The sequence below is a fragment of the Schistocerca americana genome, chromosome X (genome assembly GCF_021461395.2).
Source record: "Schistocerca americana isolate TAMUIC-IGC-003095 chromosome X, iqSchAmer2.1, whole genome shotgun sequence".
Classification (NCBI taxonomy): Eukaryota; Metazoa; Arthropoda; class Insecta; order Orthoptera; family Acrididae; genus Schistocerca; species Schistocerca americana.
The window spans coordinates 236,080,982-236,105,409 of NC_060130.1; the positions used below are offsets into that span (position 1 = coordinate 236,080,982).

Consider the following 24,428-nt stretch of genomic DNA (forward strand, 5'->3'; position numbering starts at 1 on the left):
ACATTGTTTGGGGCTCTCAGGCTACCTCAGGCCTGTGGAAAAGATTTAACATGTGATGTGTGTGGAGAAGCTACAGTCTGATTCAGCTGGTCTGCGTTAAAAGGTAAAAAGGAATAAATAAAATTTTTGCAGCAAGATGTATAAAATAAGTTTGACAAAGGCTATTGACAAAACTTCAAATTAGACACATTATTAACCGATTTACATTTAAATCAAGGTAAGTCATTCAAAATATTCAAAACTATGTAAAAACTGCCACCTGTGCATAAAAATTTATTATGGAAGTCGTTATTGTCATCATCTTCAGACCAAAGACTGGTTTGATGCAGCTCTCCCTACTAGTCTATCCTGTGTGAGCCTCTTCATCTCTGAATAACAACTGCAACATACATCCTTTTCAATCTGCTTACTGTATTCATCTCTTGGTCTCCCTGTAAGATTTTTAATGCACACAATTCCCTCCAGTTCTAAACTGCTGGTCCCTTGATGTCTCAGAACATGTCCTATCAACTGATTCCTTCTTTTCTTGTCTCCCCAATTCTATACAGTGCCTCCTCACTAGTTACATGATCGACCCATCTAATTTCAAACAACCTGACTTATACAATTATAGTTGGTGGTGACTTTAATTTACCCTTGATATGTTGGCGAAAGTACATGTTTAATTCTGGAGGTATGCATAAAACATAATCCAAAATTATACTGAACGCATTCTCTGAAGATTATTTCGAACAATTAGTTCATGAGCCCACGCGAATGGTTGTGCAAATGCCCTTGACGTCTTGGCAACAAATAATCGTGAGCTAATAACAAGCATCAAAATACATACAGGGATTAGTGAACACAGGGTTGTCATAGTGAGACTGAATACTGTAAACCCCAAATCCTCCAAAAATAAATGAAAAATATACCTATTCAAAAAAGCAGATAAAAATTCACTTTATGGCTTCCTGAAAGACTATTTTCACTCCTTCCAAATTAACAGTGTAAGTGTAGACCAGATGTGACTTGAATTCAAAGAAATAGTATCAGCAGCAATTGAGAGACTTATACCAAATAAATTAACAGGACAGAACTAATCCTCCTTGGTACACAAAACAGGTCGAACACTGTTGCAGAAACAATGAAAAAAAGATGACAAATTGAAACAGATGAAAATATCCAAGATTGGCAATCTTTTACAAAAGCTCAAAATTCAGTTTGGACTTCAATGCAAGATGCTTATACAGTTTCCACAGCAAAACTGTCTCAAAACCTGGCAGAAAATCCAAAGAAATTCTGGTTGTATGTGAAGTATGCCAGCAGCAAGACACAATCAGTGCCTTCTTTGCATGATAGCAATGGATATACTGACTACAGTACTGCCAAAGCAGAGTTACGAAACATAGTTCCTTCACCAACAAAGACAAAGTAAATATTCCAGAATTAAAGTCAAGAACAGCTACCAACATGAGTAATGTAGAAGTAGATATCCTTGGAGTAGTGAGCAACTTAAATCACTTAACAAGAGCAAGTCTTCCAGTCCAAACTGTATACCAATTGGATTCCTTTCAGAGTATGCTGATGCAATAGTTCCATACTTAACAATCATACGCAACAGCTCGCTCGACTAAAGATCTGTACCCAAAGACTGGAAAGTTGCGTAGGTCACACCAATATTAAAGAAAGGTAGCAGGAGGAATTGACTAAATTGCAGGCCCATATCATTAATGTCGATATGCAGCGGGATCCTGGAACATATATTGTTTGAAAAAGACTTCTAATATTATTGGCTCTCTTAAAAACAAATGTTCCATTGTTTATGATGAAATCAGCACTACCATAATTAAGTGTTGCTCCACAGAACTTTGTGACATACTGAGTTACTTTCGTAATGAATCCCTCCACAGTGGTACTTTTCCAGATAGACTTAAATATGCTATTGTTAAACTATTACACAAAAAAGGAGACAGAACTCTGTCCAATTCTTCTTGCAGTATCAGATCTCCCATCTCATCTTCTTCTATGTCCACTTCCCTTTCTATAATATTGTCTTAAAGTTTTCTCCCATGTACAGACTCTCTGTATGCTCCTTCCACTTTTCAGCTTTTACCTCTTTGCTTGAGACTGGTTCTCCATCAGAGTTCTTGATATTCATGCAGGTGCTTCACTTTTACCCCAAAAGCCTCTGTAATTTTCCTGTTGTGTTATCTAGCTTTCCCTTGGTGAAATACACTTGTCAATCCTTAAATTTATCCTCTAGCCATTTCTACTTAGCCATTTTACACTTCCTGTCAGTCTCGTTTTTTAAACATTTGTATTCCCTTTTGCCTGCTTCATTTGCTGCATTTTTAAATTTTTTCCTTATCTATTTTTGTTGTAGGTCCAGATGGAAATAGGTCTTCCAAATGAGAATGGGCGTTTCCAGATCCTCAGTATACATACAATCAGAATGAAGGATCACAAGAAGCTTGCACCAGATGTGGACATAAAGGTTTGCATATTGGGTTGTTAATTCTTATTAAAAAATTAATAATGCATCCATCTACATCTTTATACATTAATTAGTATGTGTAATCCATAACTCATTTTCTTTAGAGACTTAGTCTCATAATATGTTATCCCGAAAAGTGTATGATGTACCAATGCTTTAATGTATGTGCTCTTTTTAGATATTTGTGCTGCTAAAAGGATATGAGCTCATGAGTGTATCAATGATAGTCTTGTATTGTTGCGAATGGAAAAGAGGAGCATGACTGAAATAAGGAAACTCTCATTCCTATGCCTGTATGTCAGTTAAATTTTGTTTACTTTACATCACTTGGAGCTTAGGATATAGACCTATAATAAACCCTGAATTGACAAACCAGCCTTTAATGAAAATTTACGTTGGTGCTGATGCATTTCCCATAAGAACAGTGTTATTCCTCCCTGCTTTTAATCAACACTGCTTTAAGAAAAAGTCAGTTTTTAAGAAATAAATATGAAACATTCTACACATTAAAATCCAGTTTTCATGCAATTCCTAACATGTCAGAGTGAATCTCTGATTTCCTTCAGTGTCACACATGCTGTGCTTGGTGTTGTGTGATGAAGTAAACAGTAATAGATTCAGTCGACACATACCTAGATTGTAGTAAAGTTATTGTCTTCCCTTTTAGTAGTACTGGCATATACATTGAACCAATCAGAAATCAGTTTCCATCCTGCCTAATATGCGACTTGGGTCATGTGATCTGACATCAGAAAGTGTCTATGAAGTGTGCAAAGTGCATCTGTTTGTTTAGTGAGGTGTTGATGTCCACTAATAATAAAAAAAATTTAAAATTCCCAGATTTTTCGAAAATGTACACTGAAGTGACAAAAACCATAAGATACCTCCAAATATTGTGTCGCCCAGCGTAGTGCAGCAACTCAGTGTGGCATGGATACAAGAAGTCATTGAAGTCCACTGCAGAAATATTGGGCCAGGCTGCCTTCATACCTGTCCATAATTGTGAAAGTGTTACTGATGCAGGATTTTGTGCGCGAACTGAAGTCTTGATTACGTCCCATAAATGTTAATAGGATTCACGTTGGGTGACCTGGATGGTCAGTTCATTCGCTCGACTTGTCCAGAATGTCCTTCAAGCCAATTGTGAACAATTGTGGCCCGGTGACATGGCACATTGCCATCCATAAAAATTCCATCGTTGTTTGGGAACTTAATTGTCTGCTGCCATAGCCCATTAACACCAAATTTCACCCCACTGTCCTAACAGATACATTCAATTTATATCCCACGTTGATTTCTGCAGTTATTTCCAGTAGTCTATCTTGTCTCTTACCACTGACAGCTCTACGCAAATGCTGCTGCTCTTGGTCATTAAGTGAAGGCCGTCAGCCACTGCATTGTCGATGGTGGGAGGTAATGCCTGAAATTCAGTATCCTCGGCACATTCTTGACACTGTGGATCTCGGAATATTAAATTTCCTAAAGATTTCCAAAATGGAATGTCCCATGCATCTAGCTCCAACTATCATTTCCTTCTCAGTCTGATAATTCCAATTGTGTGGCCATAACCACATTAGAACTCTTTTCATATGAATCACCGGAGTACAAATGAATGACAGCTCTGCCAATGCACTGCCCTTTTATACCTTGTGTATGCGATACTGTCGCCATCAGTATATGTGCATATTGCCATCTCGTGACGTTTGTCACCTCAATGCAGAAACACTACTTTGTACTTACATGTACAACAATAGTGCCTGGATGACATCAGAAACCTGAGATTTTTCAGGCATTTAGATCAAAAGATTAGTGCAGTAGGAAGGAAAATTGTACTTATTGACAGGTGCCCTGTATTTTCTGAGGCATATAAATGTCATGTTCTTTCCTCCAAACTGCAGAAGTCTAAGTGGGAATCGTACTCGTTAATGCCAAATACAGAGTAGCAGTTGTGCCGAAGTAGATTACATTCCTTGAGAGGAAGTAACTGAGGAGGTTGTTGCATGGAGTTAGTATAACATAACAGATCGCGTTAAATTCTTTCGCAAACATTGTCTGCAGCATATCAGCTGCTGCTGAGAACAATGTTTTTCCAGGAGAATGGAGAAGAATCACTGGTATTTATGAAAATGTGATATTCTATGACTTTATGATGTTGATCTCCTTATTTCCACATCCAAAATGGATGCAAGTGAAATGTGTGAAATATTTGTGGAGCAACAGTGACTTAGGAGCTGCTGGTGATGATGCCATGGATGAGGCTGACTATGACTATGATGATGCAACGTATTTATGCTGCTAGAAATTTTTCCTCTTATAATGTAACTAAATCAATTTTAACTTATACCAACTAACTAAAATGACAACTTCTTTCACCACAGTTTGCTGGAAGGACGAAACAAACAAGTCATCTTGGTTTTTAAAGAAACTGAAGGATGTGCTCTGTGATAAGTGTAATAATTATACATGTGCAGCACATGATAGTGGTAATTTTGTAATTAAATAGCACTTACATTACCTAAACATGACTGAATTCTGATTCAGGGTCACTCCTTCTATGTAACAAGAAGAAGAAGAAGAAGAAGAAGAAGAAGAAGAAGAAGAAGGAGGCAAACTGTTGTTTAAGGAAAAAATATTTGGGTCCCCATAGATTTGTTAAAAAGGGGTTTTACTGTATTTACTAGTGTATAAAAAAATTTCTAACTTAGTTTCCACTCCAGGATGGTTAGGGATACAGTCAGAAATCAAATGATCTAATATGATGTGAAGATATTGCAGGAAACCTGGCTTATGAAAGGGGGTCAATGTAGAAATGTTATGGAAAAAGACAGGTAATTGGAAGCCCGTAGTGCTGCAAGGAAGTTTTTCTCCTTTCTGTATTTTTGTATTTAAGTTTCTGGTATGTTGAGGTGAATCATCAGAACACTCAAAAGCCACTATTGGTGTCCCTAATGTTAAAAAAAAAGTGTACTATGAATGTAATAATGTATACGATGAAAGATGCACATTGAACTGTCACATCTCAATAAACACTGTTGTGTAAACATATTCTTGCAGCTATTTTGTCATTTTCTCATAGCACTGTGTGACCTTCACCCACTCCCACTTTTTTTTTTACTTAGTTTCATGGGGAGGGAACCCATTTTGAATGTATCAAACAGTTTGTCTTACTCTGTATACTCAGCCTCCACAGTTAATTCAGTGTGTATTCATTTTACCTGCCCTTGTATTTGATGGATTGTTCAGTAATGCTGTTTGACTAGTGACCTCTCAAAAGGAGGTTGATGAACAACCTTGGCAAAAGAGGTGTTGGCTGAATTTTGCCAGATGATGAACTTTGAAACGAATATTTTTTTTTTTCCAGAATGAGATTTTCACTCTGCAGTGTAGTGTGCACTGATGTGAAACTTCCTGGCAGATTAAAACTGTGTGTTTGAATGTTTTTTTGTTGCGGCTTGTTTTAAGTATACAGGGTGTCCCAGCTATCTTGTCCACCCAAAATATCTCTGGAACAATAACAGCTATTAGAAAAAGACTTTCACCGGTATCAGTGTAGGGCTGGGGCCCATGAATGTACATATTTGGAAACATTCTAAAACGAAAGCATATGTGTTTTTTAACACAAACTTATGTTTTTTTAAATGGACCTCCTATATTTTTTCTTCGGCAATCCATAGCATGACAAAGCACATACACAATGGCGTTGATTGCATCGCAATATTCCCATTACATCCTGAGATATTGAGACACGAAGTTGATGCTTGAAACACCCGACATGCGCTGCTAGCGCACGTCCTGAGGCTCAGGCGTGTACCCCATGCTGCCTGTAATCGCGATGTGATTTACATGTGTAATCACACCTCCATACTTATCAAGAGGTCCGAATCGAATAATACGGTCTGCTGCCATCCTGCTGTGATTACGGGCAGCATGGGGTTCACGCCTGAGCCTCAGGACGTGCGCTAGCAGTGCATGTCGGGTGGTTCAAGCGTCAACTTCGCATCTCAATATCTCGGGATGTAATGGGAATATTGCGATGCAATCAACGCCATTGTGTATGTGCTTTGTCATGCTATGGATTGCTGAAGAAAAAATATAGGAGGTCCATTAAAAAAAAAAAGTTTGTGTTAAAAAACACATATGCTTTCATTTTAGAATGTTTCCAAATATGTACATTCATGGGCCCCAGCCCTACATTGATACCGGTGAAAGCCGTTTTCCAATAGCTGTTATTGTTCCAGAGATATTTTGGGTGGACAAGATAGCTGGGACACCCTGTATAGTACAATATTTTGCTTAATTAAAAAATAAAAAACACAAGTGTGCATTTCAATTACTTTTCAATGAAACCCTTTCATACTGCTTGCTTGATAGTGTCCAGCCATGGAATGAAATAATTACTTAAATCAGAAGTATAAATATCCCAGCAAAATGTGTGTGTCGTAGTGTGTAATTTAATTATTGCCTTGCTGTTACAGGAGCTTGCAGCACTGACAAAAAATTTCAGTGGTGCTGAACTGGAAGGTCTGGTGCGTGCTGCTCAATCAACTGCCATGAACAGACTCATCAAAGCATCAAGCAAAGTTGAAGTTGATCCTGAGGCAATGGAGAAGCTGTTGGTTGACAGATCAGACTTTCTGCATGCACTGGAACATGATATAAAGCCAGTAAGAAAATATTATTTATTTTTGGTTATTTAGACGAACTGGGAATAAAAACTTTTCTAAAATGCCATAGTAGTCTGTTCCACATAACAAATTCCAGTGCAGATAAACTAGAAAATATAGATTTCATTTTTGTAATTAGATTTTGAGATGGTACACCAGTATTGCATGAGGTTTGAATGTCAGTGCCTCCGTCTTGATATACATTTGCTGTAGTCCCCTAATTCAGTCTATGCAATTACGCTTCTGCAATGAGAGTGCAGCTGATACTTGCTTCAATCCTTGATGAAACAGATGTAATGTTCGATATCTTGAACTTCATCTGTAGGATTTCTTACACAGAAAAAGTAATAAATTACATGTCAGCACTTACAGTACTAATGGATCACATTTCTACAACTTATGTAATTCTCGATGTTTCTGTTACTGGTTTCATAGTTGTGCTTCTGGATATTTATCTTGGAGACACTAACATATCTTAAAGGCATTGGGTGACTTCAAAAATTAAAATTAATTTGAGCACTAAGATTATCGTCAAACAACAAGAAATGAAGGATAAAAAGGTCCATTAGTGCACAGTTTCCCAAAACTTTCTTACCAGAGAAGTTTGCTAAGCTGTCACAGCCTAGAGAAGTTGTTACGCCTTTATATATAAACATGTTAAGCATTTGTGTTACCAAAAAGATCTTATACAAAATTCTTTCATACTTTTCTATAGGCACAAAACACACTACACAACTAGCCTTTCAGACTACTTTCCTTTGGATAAATTTTGAAGAAAACTCTCTCCTAAATGATTGCAAATATGGTACACCATAGTTCTGATTAAATGAAAAATATTGCTTCACAGGAAGTTGAATTTTACATTGGAGATCTCTCAAACCAGGGGCAACACAGGGATAAGTGTAGGACACAAATATAAAGGTTTGGAATTCAATATGCATACGGTCCTATTATTTTCCGTACCCATAACATGGCTTGCATCTCTGAGAAGTTGTTTCCTTTAAACATTTGACAGACAGTTACTAGAGAGTATTTCGCTATTAATGCTACTGTCTCACTGTGGATATTAAATTGGTCTGAGAATGGTAATATAACTGAAGCCAGTCACTAAATACGAATTGTGGCGTGAACTGTGTTAATGTCTCTGACAATGTTTTATTTATGTGAGAAAAATTAATTGACCAGGAATTAGAAGAAGGCAGTTCATTGTAGTTTATATTTGTCATCAGTAGTAAACACCTTCATTATCATTATGTTATTTGGTTACAGGCCTTTGGTACAAGTGCAGAAGTACTGGAACACTTCTTGTCACGTGGTATTATCAATTGGGGTACACCTGTTAGTGGTGTGTTTGAAGATGGCATGCTTCTAATTCAACAAGCTCGCATGACAGACACATCAGGATTGGTGTCTGTATTGCTTGAAGGACCTCCTAATTCAGGAAAAACTGCTATTGCTGCACAGCTTGCAAAAGATTCAGATTTCCCATTTGTCAAAGTGTGTTCTCCTGAAGAAATGGTTGGCTATACAGAATCTGCAAAATGTTTACAAATCAGAAAGGTGTGCATATTTGTTTTTACTACCTTAAATTGTGTTAAAGTGTGATAAAAGTTTCATTGTTTAACATTAAATCCAGTTGCAACCTTACAGTTCAGCTTTTTTTAAAAATCCTGTAGGATCATACTCCACAATCAAGGAATGTAAGCTATGGCATATAGTCTACAGAAGTGTGTGTTTAATTTATGCCAGAAATGCATATGAATGGCAGTTGGAAGTATAAATTTGTAGTGAAAGATATTAATGTTGTTGTGCAAATACAAAAATGTAAATATGTGTGAATACGTTGTTTTTCAGGTTTTTGATGATGCATATAGGTCACAACTCAGCTGTATACTTGTTGATAATATTGAACGTTTACTTGATTATGGTCCTATTGGACCCAGGTATTCCAATTTGACACTTCAGGCACTTTTAGTGCTTCTGAAGAAAGAACCACCAAAAGGCAGGAAACTCCTCATACTGTGCACCAGTAGTAGAAGGTAAATGTATCTCTTTGTTTTGATTGAAAATATCTGTGAAGAACTTTTGGGTACTTTCGTTGAAGTATTACTTATTGTGAAATTATTGCAGGCAAGTTCTTGAAGACATGGAAATGATGTCTGCCTTCACAGCTGTACTCCATGTACCAAATCTTTCTAAACCAGAGCACCTTATAGCAGTGCTAGAAGAAACTGATGTTTTTTCGAAGAAAGATGTTGCTACAATTAGTCGGAAAATACAGGGCCAGCGGTAAGTAATACCATTGTTAAACATGTTTTCACTTGTTAACAGAATAACAAAAACCACACAAAGGCTGTGGTGATGGGGAGGGGGGCGGGGGTGGTAGTTATATCGGTGCCAAAAGAAATATGAGAGTGCGGCGGTTGTTGTTGTTGTTGCTTTTTTCCATTTGTACACAGGATTTAGTTTAGTATTTCTATCCTTTGTGTGGAAAAAAGGTGAACATCATCTGCGTATTTAACTGTGCTGACTACCATTCATAAACTTATTCTGTGGTTAGTATGTTTGAAGAGTAGCAGTGTCACTTGAGCTGCTTTGTAGTGTATTAATAATCACAAACATGATAGCAGAAGTACTTACATCATAACTAGTAACTGCTTGGGTTAATTTTATATTCTCTGTGGTATAGACAAACCTAGGTTAGATAGATAAAGACTGTGCCTGTTGTGTACAGATGTGGGAAGAATTGGCCACTGTCCAGAAACAGTTGGAAGTTTTGGTGGCTGCCAAGACAGGCTTCAGGCTTCTATGCTGGGTTGTGATGCTGTTGAGGCACCTGAGACTAAGTCTTTGGCACTTCTAATGCAAGGAATCCATGGTGATGCTGCACCTTCAGATTTGCCCTTCCTGTCTAGTCTCTGCCCACCTGATGGTGAATGGCGAGTATGATAGAATTGTAAATCTCTGGGCAGGATAATAACCCCTTACACCTTAAAAATAGGTTTTTCGGCCATTAAATTCCTGGGAGTATGTGTACAAAGTTATTTAAATTGGAACAATCACACAGAGTTCACACAGAATTGATAAACGGTCATTCTTCTCATGCGCCATTTGCAGCTGGAACAGGAAAGGGTGAAGTGATAGTTGTACATGAAGTACCGCCCACTACTCACCACAATGGTTACCTTTTAAGGAAAAGCCAAAGGAAAAGTTATAGCCATACTTTTCATTTGACAAATTTGTCGTTATTACTGTTAACACTTATTTTGCGTCCCCCCCCCTGCCCCCCCCCCCCAGCTACAGATTTAAAGCAATTCCTTTTAAAAAGGCTTGAGGCAAAGCTGCTCCCTGCATTTATCACCGCAAGAGGCTTTAGACTAAAAGGTTGCCAGTCCTCGTAATGCAACTCCTCCTACCTTTCTACTTACTTGAGACACTTTTAACACACACACACACACACACACACACACACACACACACACACACACTCTGCCCAATTCTGTGCCTTCCCCAGGCACTGAACAGTAGAGAGCTTCATGTTCCAAGAGCTATGCATCCTCAACATTGACAATAGCATGCATTCAGCACTACTACTGTGCCATCCTCAAACTGCAGTCTGCACATTTTGCTGCTCAACCTTTACAGATTCTGCTCAGCAGGAATTTACAGATTTATTAGTATTAAACTAGTGATGACTTTAAAGTATGGACCTACCTATCAGATGGAGAAAGCCCCAAAAGGCAACAACAGAGATTATGAACAGAGCAAAGGCATACAACCAAGTGGCTGATTTTTTAACTCCAAGACAGCATTCTGGATCCTACCATGCAATTGTTTTATCGATCCCAATCGTCTCATGTCACTTTAGAAGGCAGCCTGTTGTTTGGGTGAGTGACAAGTGCTGTTTGGCAGCCCAGGTTAGGTGTACAGTTCTGTGCCAATATAAATACTTTAGGGGAAAACGCAGATTTTCAGGCCACAGCGGCCAAAGCTTGACAGAAAAGAGTTGTGGTGGGCACTCCATGCCACTGTCTACCTTTGGAAAACTGTCAGGATTTCTAGTAAACCTGAAATTGATAGCAGTGAGATTTTTGTGGAAAATTCAAGTGTATATTGAAAGGATGGGCAAGTGGGAAATTGAGGTGGTGTATTTGTTTCAGTAGATAAGAAACTCAAATCCAGTGAGGTAGAAATTGAAGCTGCATGTGAGATTGTTTGGGCAAGACTCAGAATCAGGTGTGGGCATAAAATGATGATTTCTGTAACCAAAAACACTAGAGAAAACCTCAGTTCACTTCTAGGTAAGTTCCCCAATCATACGGTGGAGACTGTTATCATCCAACAATTAACAGTTTTGTTAGTGGTGGGTGTGATAAGACATCCTGTGAAACTATACTAAATGCCTTTCTGAAAACTGCTTAGAACAGGTAGCTAGGAGTCCCACTTATGATGGAAATTTATTGCATCTAATGGCAACAAATAGACCTGACCTCTTTGAGGATGTCCACATTAAAACTGGTATCAATGACCAAAGTACAAAGGACAACTAAAACAAGCATGCTTTTTGGAAGTCATGAAATACAGCATCTACCTGATTGCAGAAAAAATTATTAGTGTCACATCTCGATGAGGAATGTGTAACTTTCAGCACAAGGCAGGAGAATGTAGAGGAACTCTGGCTCAGGTTTAAAAGAATAGTTAACCGTGTCCTGGATAGATAGATATGGACCGAGAACAGTTCATAATGGGAGGGAACCTTCATGGTATACAGTCACTGTAAAGAAACTTCTAAAGAAACAGAGATTACTGCATAATAGGTGTAAAACAAAGTGTAGGGCTATAGGTAGAGAGATGCCGAATGAAACATGTTTGGCTGTCAAGGGAGCAATGCGTGATGCGTTCAATGACTGCCATAGCAGAATATTGTCAAGTGATCTTTCACAGGACCCAAAGAAATTTTGGTCGTATGTAAGGGCTGTTAGTGGAACCAGAATTAGTGTCCAATAACTAGTGAATGAGACAGGAACCGAAATTAAGGGTAGCAGAGCAAAAGATTATATGATTAACTCCATTTTAAAATGTTCATTTACAAAGGAAAACACAGGAAAATTGCTCTAATTTAATTCTCATACCACTGAAAAGATGAAGGAAATAAGTATTAGTGTCAATGGTGTTGAGAAGCAGCTAAAATCGTTGAAGCTGAACAAAGCTCCAGGGCCCGATGGAATACCTGTCAGATTCTATACTGATTTTGCAGTTGAGTTAGCCCCTCTTGTAACTACATTCTATCGTAGATCCCTTGAACAAAAAAACTATCCCCAGTTCTTGGAAAAAGGCACAGGTCACACACATCTAAGGGAAGGGTAGTAAAAGTGATCCCCAAAACTAAATATCCTCAGTGCCACCCAGCATGGATTTTGTAAACATTGAACATGTGAAACCCAACTCACACTTTTTTCAATTGAAGTACTGAATGCTTTGGATCAAGGCAATCTGGTAGATGCTGTATTTCTTGATTTCTAAAAAGCATTTGACTCAGTACCACACCTACACTTATTGTCAAAGATGTGATCATATGGGATATCAAGTGGAATTTGTGACTGGATTGAATACTTTTTGATAGGAAGGACACAACATGTTATCTTGGGTGGATAGTCATCATCAGATGTAGAAGTAAATTCGGGTGCGCCTCAGGGAAGTGTGTTGGGACTCTTGATGCTTATGTTGTATATTAACACTCTGCTGTCCTGGTGACACCAAAGCGGTGTAACACGCGAAATAGCGGTCAACGGCCAGGGGCACCACAATGGTGTCATGAGCATAGCATTGTGCAGTGGCCGGTGACAATACTTTAGTATCTTTTGAAGTCTGGTGGCGTTTTGTTTAGGGAACAATAAGTTACACACATCAACAAGTTTTTTGTTCTTATAAGTACTTGTGCCCTTTCATCTTGGCAGATGAAAGAGACAATACGATTATTTATGATGACTGTGTGGAGCAAAACTTGGAGGTTGCCACTACATCGCGTATGTCTCATCGTGATCTGGCTGACAGACTTTCTGGTCACATAAAATAACACCAACTAATAGGCCTACATATTCTTGAAACAAATAAATGAAAATGAAGAAACTGCCATGTATGTTCCCAAAACAACAACAACAACAACTACTACTACTACTAAAAACACAACAAACTTAATGTGCAAGTCTTGTTGAGTTGCATTTTGTCTTGGTGACTGTTTTGTTGCATGTCATATGTAAGAGAAATACTGAGTACCAAAGACAATGCAAATAAACAAATATATGAAACAAATTTTGTATTTATTTATGTATGTATATCTTCGAAATTTCATGAAAGTAGGGGACAGGGTTGAGAACTTACGAGAACTAATGATGAGATTAGTAAAACGTAACAATTTACGATCTCCCGATAATGTCAAGAACATCTGGCGACAAGCCACGAAATCTCAATTAGCGCTGCTGGCTCCAAGCAAATAAATTTGTACGAGGCGTGCGGATGGCAAAGTGTTAATGATCTTGCAACAATATTAATAGTAAAATCAGGCATTTTTGCAGATAATGCAGTTGTCTATAATGAAGTACTATCTGAAAAAAGGTGCACAAATATTCAATCAGATGTTGATAAGATTTAAAAGTGGTGCAGAAATTGGCAACTTGTTTTAAATATTCAGAAAGGAAAAAATTTGCCTTTCATAAAATGAAAAAACATAGTATCCTATTACTATAATGTCAATGAGTCACTGTTGGAATTGGCCAACTTGTGCAAATACCTTGGTGTTACACTTTGTAGGGATATGAAATGGAATGATCACATAGGTTCAGACATAGATAAAGCAGGTGGTAGACTTCAGTTTGTTGACAGAATCAGTCTACAGAGGAAATTGCTTACAAATCACTCGTGCAACCAGTTCTAGAATATTGCTCAACTGTGTGAAATCCATACCAGATAGCACTAACAGATATTGAGCGTATACAGGGAAGGGTAGCACGAATGGTGACAGATTTGTTTAATCCGTGGGAGAGTTTCACAGGGATAATGAAGGAACTGAACTTGAAGACTCTTGAAGATAGATGTAAACTATCCCAAGGAAGTCTCTTAATAAAGTTTCAAGAACTGGCTTTAAATGATTACTCTAGGAACATACAACCCCCTACATATCACTCACAGAGGGACGTGAAGATAAAATTAGAATAGTTAGTGCGTGCATAGAGGCATTCAATCAACCGTTCTTCCCATGCTCCATACATGAATGGAACAGGAAGAAACCCTGATAAGTGGTACAATGGAATGTACGTACCATCTGTGATGCACCTCATGGTGGTTTGCAGAGTGTAGATGTAGATGTAAGCATTCTGCTACCTGCAGCAGCTTGGGTAAGGCAGGGTTGCCTCGGAAGAAAACCTGGGCACATGTCCTAGACAACGGATGAAAATTTTCTGTTACTGCTACTTCTGTCAAAGATCCAGTGTTCTGCCACTACTGTGCAACAGTGGAGAGGGATAGCTTGGACATGAGATCCAACATCTCATCCTGTGACTATGCATTAAGTGAATCATGTGGCACCTGTTATGGGACAAACACAAACTCATACTAAAGGCAAACATATCAAGTGGGCTACTTCGCACTGTATTGTATTTGATCAGGATAGGTGTCTAATATGTGTACTTTGTCATATTATGTGGGATAATGTGTTGAAATAGCAACAAATAATTCACAGTTCAATCTTTTCAAAACTGTGTATACCATATTTACTCGAATCGAAGCCGCACTTTTTTTCTGGTTTTTGTAACCCAAAAAAATGCCTGCGGCTTAGAATGGAGTGCAAAGTAAGCGGAAGTTCTGAAAAATGTTGGTAGGTGCCACCACAAGTAACTTCTGCCATCGAATATATGTAGTGCTACACAGGCATGATTTGCAGGCACAAAGATAAATACTGGCGCCAAAACCTGTGCGTCAGTAGGCCTAAATAAATTAAAAGAAAAGGTAGAAGAATATAAAAATTATGCCATGTATTCTTTCGTGTTTGCTGCTATCTCATTTAAATCCTGTCTGCCTAATAAACTACGAAACTATACTGAGACAACAGCAAACGCGAAAGAATATGCTTCCGGGATTGGAATGACTCCTTACCCTCTCCCTTAAAACCCACATCCTTTCGTCTTTCCCTCTCCTTCCCTCTTTCCTGATGAGGCAACAGTTTGTTGCGAAAGCTTGAATTTTGTGTGTTTGTTTGTGTGTCTATCGACCTGCCAGTGCTTTCGTTTGGTAAGTCACATCATCTTTGTTTTTAGAATATACATATCATATCATGTCATGTTTATATTCATATTATCCTTATGCTGAATAGTGATACAGTCAGAAATGATGCACGGCAACTGACTAGATTTTTAAATCTAAGATGACTCTAATTTCTGTGCAGAGTGTAATGTACTAAAGAGGCATCTGCAAAGATTTTCAAACGGAGAAAATTTTTCACTGACCTCTTGTTCAGAACATCTTCTATCATACACAGTCTGTTATTTGGTTCTTGTTGGTCATTATGAAAGAAAGCAGCAGTGTAAGTAACAACAAATGGCAGTCTTTTGCCATTGTTTCCCTAATGAGACAATTACTCTCTTCTTTTTATTGTAAGTGGTGGTAGCACGCACAAAAGCAAGCCATGCCGCGAGCAGCGACAGGTCATAAACAATTATGATCAGAATGTGACAAACAATGCATGACACAGTACAATAATGCATTTTCAGCTTACTCACGTAAACACCTATAACAAAGAGAACGGCACTTATCATATCAAAGCAAAATAAGCAATCGATTCAAACCAGACGAAGCACATCAAAAAGGAAGGGTACCCATATAAATACGGACGGAGCACCTGACACATAGTAATGGCTGCTTGGTAAAGCTTAACTGTTAAGTTTACGACTCGAACTATACTACTGTAGCTCTGTCATCATCCATTAGACCTAAATTGTGTCTCATGTTACAATGGACCAACTTTGTTTCGATTTGGGGGTGCGGTCTAAAACTTTTCTCTCCCCTTGAATTTAGAGTCTCAAATTTCAGGTGTGGCTTAGATCCGGGAAAATTTTTTTTCCTTCATTTCGAGTCTCATTTTTCAGGTGCGGCTTAGATTCAAGTGTGGCTTAGATTCAAGTAAATACGATACTCTTATGCCTAGTGATGCTTAAGGATTGCTAATAACAAGATTCTACGGGGTGTTCAAAAAGTCTCTCCACAGTGCCGTATGATTGTTAGCCGCGCGTGCCATATGCCGCAGTGAATATACTGAAATGAAACTTTGTGAAATAAAAGTTATTAATTTATTGAATATTCATTTTTACTTACAAATTTTCACATTAAATGTTGAAAGTGTTACCCCTGTTGTAGAATACACAATTCAGTGGATATTGCAGTTTTCAATTCATTGATGGATTTTGGACGGTTTTTATAGACAGTTGCTTTTGCTGCACCCCAGAAGAAAAAGTCAGGTGGTGTTCGGTCAGGCGATCATGGAGGCCAAAGTCCCTGTAAAATTATACGATCGCCAAAAACATCAACAAGCAGTGACATTGAAATGCGATCTGTATGTGCAGTTGCACCATCTTGTTGAGAATAACCATTCAGTATTTCACTTAACATAAGTTCTTCTATGAATGGGTTCAGAATATCGCTGCAGTATCGTTGTGCGTTTATTGTTTCATTGAAAAATATAGGAACCACAATCTGATGTCTAGAAATTGCAATCCAAACTCCTATTTTCACAGAATGAAGTGGTTCCTCATGAATACATAATGGATTTGCAGTACTCCACATTTGAGAATTGTGCTAGTTCATGTGCCCGGATAAATGAAACCACACCTCATCAGTGAAAAACATTTCATTAAGAATATCCCTTCCAATTTGTCAAACGAAATTTTTGAACCATTGACAATAATACAGTCTCTTGCCATGATCAGTACTTTTCGGTTCTTGCATGACTGTCACTTTGTATGGGAAAAGATCAAAATTTTTCCTTACAGCTGTGTGGGTCGTTCCGACACTAAGATCAATTTCCTGGGTGAGTTTTCTCACTGACTTGTTCAGACTCGTGGATATTTTATCAGAAATATTGAGTAGTTTATCCTCAGACCACTTCAAGGTGCATCTGTCACTGAACCCGTACTTCGAAATTTGTTAATCAAATCTCTCACAATATCGCGATGGAGTGTTGTCTCCGGGAAAACTGAATTAAATGTTTGACGAACTGAAACTATGTATTTACCTCCAGCTTTGAACACTTGTTCGAATTAAAACACGCGTTCTTCAAATGGTTAGCATTTTAACAGTAACAAAAATGAAACAAAGGAACTAAACTTAAGCGTTCATGTCAACACGTAACGGCACACACCAGTGATACTACTGATGCTGGTTGAGATAAATGAAACAGTGGAATGTTGGGATAGTCCGCTTGAAGGGAAGTAACCTAGACAGGCAAACAATCATACAGCACGCGCGGCTAACAATCATACGGCACTTCGGAGGGACTTTTTGAACACCCCGTACTTGCATACACAGATGAATCAAGACATTATGACCACCTGCTTAATAGCTTGTTTGTCTGTCTTTACTTCTCCCACCAACAGCCTGCATCTGTGCCCCACTGTATATTTCGAGCCATCGTTTACCTCAATGACGGCATTTGTGGAAATGACCGTCAACCTAGGACAGCAAAAATGTGGTTCACCCGAAGAACCAACATGTTTCCATTAATGAACTATTGAATCCTGACGGTCCTATGCCCAAAGCAGTCGTAATTGATGATGATGTTGGGTCAAAATTTAAACATGTAGGTCTGCTGTGGAGCTCCTTGTTCAACAATGTGTGACGAATAATGTGCTCCAAAACACTTGTGTGTGCACTATCATTGTGCTCTGTCAGCAGATACGCCACAGATCATGATCTATCCTGTTTTACAGAGCAGACAAGCCTCCAAACCCCATTTTTTGTGAGGAGTCAGACATCCAACCATTTAGCACCTAGTAGCACAGGAACAAGCGACCAGCTTCACTGTTTTCAAGATACTCATTCACAGGGTCTGTATGATGATAATCTGCCCTTTGTCAAAGTCACTTATCTCGAAGGATTTCCCTATTGTGAGCCCATAGCTTCACTCTGTGTCTGCTCTGCTTACATACTTTTTTTACCTTGTCATGTGCTCACACCACCACCAAGTGGTGTCAAACTTCATGGTGGGCAGTGGTCATAATGTTCTGACTTATCTGTTTCTGTGCACATTTTCTACTTTAGATAGTGTATGATAAGACACCAAAAACTCATTCCAGCCCTCTGTTCGGAATTACTGTACACCAAAGTTCACTCACTATATAGTATGAATACATTATTAGAGTATGTGTTGTCAACCTTGCCAAAAATTATATTGATATTAAACACAATTTACTGTACAAAACCAAAGCTGTTTCAATTTAGACATTGACACTTAACTGCTTTGCTTGATTTCTTGGTTACAAGAAAAATAAAACAGCAGTGATTAAATCTCATTTTATTCTGACATAGAATAGTTAGATTGTTGCTGTGTCCTTTTGAAATAAAAGAATTAATTGCTCTCTCTCTTCTGCACAGGTTATTTATAGGAATTAAGAAATTGTTGGCTTTAATTGATATGGCCCGACAAACTGAGGAACAGTACAGAATTATAAAATTTCTTTCAAAATTGGAGGAAGAAGGTGCCCTTGAATCTTCTTCTCGTGGTCTTCAGTAGTGTCTATTAAAAGGTGTTGATATTGTTCTGTCATCACATTTACATTAAGAAATGAGATGATGATAATGAATGTGTGAAATCCTTTTTCATATAATACCTGGAGACTAGTGCATTTCTCATACATATATAAGCTAGATGTAATTTCTGTATTGTAAGTAAAATTCATGTGTAACAGTATTTTTATCCTAGTTGTCATGTAGCATACAAAATTTGTTATTTTGTTGAGACAGCTACATGCATTAATGTTGTAGAAGGAACTTAATTTTTGGAGACTGGTAGACTGTCTTTTTACTGGAAGCAAGTGTAAACCATAAAGCATTATACTACAGATTTTCATTCTGTAGATTATACTCTTTGTTAACTATTGTATGTTCTCACAACAGATGCCAATAATCTATACATAGTAAACGATGTAAAAGTCGTACTATGTTTGTGATAATTTTGTGTGTGTGCGCTTGTGTGAATGTCTGGCATTCATACAGATTGAATTTTTTAAAATGTCATTGTTTATTAGCATGCAAAAGATTATAACTTCTGGAAATGGTGTAAAGATTACCTGAAAAGAACATTTTCCTGAAGAATTACTCAGTGACCCACTACTCTGTGTCATATTTAAATTAGTTTGTATTTGTGTATGCTACTAAAGCTGTTGGTAAAATGTGTTGATACAAAATGACATTACATTTTAAATTTTGTTAAAATATTTGCATTTCTTCTGATTTAAAATTCACAAGAGGTGTATCAAACACATGGTCGTTGGTGATGTTTAACCAAAAAATAAGGTGCTAAAAGATTGTTTTATTTGACATTAGTCGCAGAAATCTCGCATGAATGTTGTTCAGAGTACACTCATGTAAGACAGAATCAGCGTTTGTTACAAAATGTGCCTTTTTAAAAGTTTGACTTGAAATGCTCTCATAAAATTTGTGTCAGTGTAGTAAAACATTCTCACACAAGTGTTTAAGTAAAATTGAAAATGTTTAAGTAAAATTTACAATGACAAGTACATTTGATTTCCAGGAAGATACTAAGGTTAACAATTTTCTATTTTGTCAGCTTCCTCCCTTCTACTTATTATTAGTTAATTGGAAATCACTTTGTCATTGAGAGAGGTAAATTCTGCATCAGGGTAGGAATCATTTGACAATTTCATTCAGCTTGTGTGCTCATGTACTCAATATTTTATTAATAGATTCAATTCTCTTACTATGAAGCTTTTAACTGCGTCATTGTCAAGGTGAAATTTCTTCACTCAGTACTTCATTGTTTTTTGCATATTTATTATTCATTTGTATTCCTTAGTGAGTCTTCCAGCACCAGAACTTAAATTTCATCTTCCTCCATACATTTTGTGGCTTGATGTGAAGGATAAGAGGTTCTCTGTGATAAAGTTCTGGGTTTATGTATTTATAAAAATCACTATACCAATTCCTTTGTCTTCATTGTGTGTATTTATTTGCCATAGATAATGCAAAACTTTTATCTGTACTCTCTCCATGAATTTGAATAATTGTGTAGAAATTTGTGTTACTTTCCAAATAAAGCACTTGAAATAAGAATTTATGCTATCTTACCAGTGTTGTTTAAGTTATCAAGAAAGACCTCGCATGAAATTATTTTGAGCATGTTTTGTCTTTTTTCAATGTTGCACTCTGTAATTTAGATACTTTGCTTGAATTCCTATGGTGAATAAAATGGAGGAATAGAAGAAAATTAAAAAAATAAATGAACACTGCAAATGTTCTGCAAATCCATGCTTATGAAAGATCGTTCTGCTCTATATTCATTTGAGACAAATGTTTTTAAGTCATTGCATGCTGTTAGTTGTGTGTGCTATTGTGTTTTACTGGGAGATACAGTAAACCGGCACGTAGTCCCTGATTTCATTTTCAGAGTAAAAATCTTCATTAAATAGTAAATTGTTTATTGAAGTTTATTGTAATCATTAACAACACTGTTGGCTCTTGACATAATATATGAAATGCCAATAAATGTAAATAATTGTTACATCTTTGTTAAAACTGTTTTTCAGGTGTATAAATAATTTTTGTATGTGTCTTGTTGGTTACTGTGTTCATTTTTGTGTTTCTCATATTCATGTTGTCACTGTGTCCGAAGAGAAAGTGACTGTGCCATTTATTCAAAATAATATATCACTTAATGTACAGTTAAATGTTAATAGTGTCCAGTAATGCTGAAAAGCTCATTTTATGCTGTAGTAACTTGGAAAAAATCATTCCTTTACACATTCCATGATACACTCACAAAGAACAGTAACATATATAGTATAATTAATAATTTCTTTTAAAAAAATACACCAGTATTCAAGTGAATTGCACACAGCCTTTAAAATATTTTAAAAGACCTAAAAATTTTGTAATTGCTTTTAATTGTATTATACTTTATAATATAATCCTTTCAGTTTGTACTTGAAATGTATCACTGCTGTTTTATTGACATGTTGTATTATTCATTCTACTAGATATAGATAACATAAGCTATAATTAAGTAAAACAGAGTACTTTCCATTTTGTTAATTGCAGTTATATATGCAATATATGCTGCTGAACAGATGATTATGTAGTTGATCTGCCTGCTTATCAGCAGAAATGGTATACCAGTTAAACTTCTAGTCAGATGCTTCTTGTGGATGTACTAGCACATTAAATGGTAGGTGTTATTGTGCAGAATGTGTCAAATTCTTAGAAAATTTATTCTACTTGACTAAATGTAAATTCCTTCAGTACATATCGTTGGATCTCACCCTCAACCTCCACAACAGATTAAGGTTGCATTAAAGTTACAGTGATATTCTTCACATTCTGTAGCAATGAACTTGCACTGGATAAAGAACTATAAATTATAGATGTTTTGTATAACAGATTGTAGTTTCTTCCTTTAAAAATATATATATATATATATATATATATCCTCAATGGAAATGGCCTTAGCAGTTTTGATTTTGACTGTTCGATAAAAGTTACAGTATGACTGGTATAAGTATTGTTCACTAGAGGAACATTCTGTACTTATGTAAATAAAAATAATACAATTAATTTATTTGTTATTAAAGAAATGAAGAATAAATTTATTTAATTTCAATGTTAAATTGTTGTTTTTACTTATACCCAGACATTCTGCACCTAAACACCCAGAAATTCTACATCCCATGTTGTATGCAAAAGAAAGTTCCTTATTTATGTAATTTCTACAGCATAACAATTCAGCATTTTTTCTTAAGTTCTCCCTACAGCAGTCCATACTATAATAAATCCCTCCACCGTTGGTAACAAGTCATCAGTTGTTCTCGTGCCACACTTTTAGGTGCAACTATTTTAAGTGAGAAGGAAGTTTGAAGTAACACTTAAACTAAAAAACATACTTATCTGGTTATAAATCTTCGTATGTCAGATCAAGCTGGTATGTAACGGATAAGGACACTGCTGCGTGATGATATTTCAACATGCCTTTTTATTTCCTTCAGCTCAAATTCCAGTCGTCTGTAACAAATCCAATATCCATTCTATGGCACCACAATTTTATGGTAGATAGTTCAGTGTTTTACACCATAACACACCAACTACCATTGTACTATTCCATGACTCACTGCTACCCTACTACTAACAGTACTGATACTCCCTAACTAACTGAATAATTGATATACAAAAATCAACAACAAAGATACCATACCTTGCACTTCAAAGATATTTGAATACATCAGTATTTACGTTCAATGAGTCTAATGTGATTTTCCACTACTTGTGAAATGTTTTAAGAATAATTCATACAAATATGAATAATAACAATAGTTGCAAATTATAATTTTAATTAATTTGGTAATACCCACTCTATACAAAAATTTATTAAAATGAGAAATAGAATGACAGGCCAATCCTTACCTTCAGAAGACAAGATTTCTAGCACTTTGAATAGAAACATACAAAACAGACAATAATCATCCTACTTTCCAGAATTGAGCTGCTCGGGGGAACACAATGGTAAGCGCCATCGCAGTGTATTTTGCGGTAGATGGCTAATGACACCACCTGTAGGATGCACATGCAGTAAACTTACTAGTAGTTCCAAATTCATTCAACAGATGTCAGGGAGGAGCTTAATGGTAAGCGCCACTGTCCGTCTGTTGCGGAAACATAATGGTAAGTGACAGAGAGAATGGTGGCAAATAAAAACATCTCTGAGATTATGGCAACAGTGAACATGGCAGAAGACGAGGAATATACTTCCAATGATACTAATATCTTCGAGAGGGATCCAGAATACATTCCTAACGATTCAGATGACTCGGAGGTACGTTATTTTGTAAATATACTGTCTTTAGTACGTTTCACGAACATAATGGTAAGTGAATGTACATACCATTATGTTCCTGAAGTACAATTAAAAATTACGTTCGCCGACAAGTACAAGATGTGTACAGTCCAGATAAGTGGTGCGAGATCATCAAGAAGTTGGCTTGTATATAATATGAAAAGAGAGGATTTCTATCAAATACGACACTCTAAAGAAGCGTTTGTCTTCAGAAAGAGGACAGTTGATGATAGAGATGTCAACCTAAGGAAAATATGTAGGTGGAAGATGACCTCCAAATATCCATCATTTTTATTCATCAGGGAGACATGTCATGACATTTGGCATGAAATAAACTTCAAGAAACGTGGAAGGCAAGGACAAGTTCCTACTGCTGTCAGCACTTGAAACCAATTTATCTATACTGGCTACCTTCAGATTGGTATCTCACTGACACAGCCATTCTAATTGAAATAAATAACATTGAACACTTGGAGATTAAATGCAATATGGATTGGTGTGGCTATGTACACTGATACACCAAAACATGATCATCACCGCCCATCATGCTGCCTGGTGGCATTGCGGGCACATGACACGGTAACAAAAGCTTGTAAGTGTTGCAGGCACAGAATGGAGATCACCCCAGTATAGGTATGGGACTGCAAATAGGGAAATTGATTGAGATAAGTGATTTTGACAATAGACAAGTCATTGTTATGCAAAGCCTGTGAACAAGTACCTCGAAAATGGCAAAGCGGGTCAAATGTTCACGTGCTACTGTCGTGGGCATCTATGGAAAGAGGTAGGACAGTGAAACTACCACTAGGCACTAAATGGTTGGACATCCATGTCTCTTCACAGAACCTGGTGTCCAGAGCTTGTCTGGTCTGTAAAGTAGGATAGATGGTGATCTGTGGAATCTTTGGCAAAAGAGCACAATGCTGGTGCATGCACAAGTGTTTTAGAGGACACTGTTCATCACACTTTCTGGAACATGGAGCACCACAGCAGACCTACCTGGTGGGCATATTACCATCAGGATTTGACCTTTCATCAATGGAAATGTGCCACTTCATCAGGTGTAACACATTTTTGCTATCCTAGGTCGATGCTTGTCTCCACCACAAACACTGTCATCAAGGTGCACAATGGCTCAAAATGTGCAGCATGCCATGGATGCAGGCTGTTGGTGGCAGTATTA

At 37.2% G+C, this 24,428-nt stretch overlaps 1 protein-coding gene across 1 annotated transcript in view; it reads left to right on the forward strand.

Annotated features, from left to right (window-relative positions):
- LOC124555553 (vesicle-fusing ATPase 1) overlaps positions 1–20,475 on the forward strand; it is a 92,577-nt gene extending 72,102 nt beyond the window's left edge. Inside the window, exons 9-14 of the mRNA XM_047129508.1 lie at positions 2,363–2,473; positions 6,949–7,137; positions 8,407–8,697; positions 8,992–9,176; positions 9,268–9,426; positions 18,778–20,475. Of these exons, the coding sequence (XP_046985464.1) occupies positions 2,363–2,473; positions 6,949–7,137; positions 8,407–8,697; positions 8,992–9,176; positions 9,268–9,426; positions 18,778–18,916 (1,074 nt within the window). The 3' untranslated portion in view covers positions 18,917–20,475. The remainder of the gene's footprint in view (positions 1–2,362; positions 2,474–6,948; positions 7,138–8,406; positions 8,698–8,991; positions 9,177–9,267; positions 9,427–18,777) is intronic.
- The last annotated feature ends 3,953 nt before the right edge of the window (positions 20,476–24,428 follow it).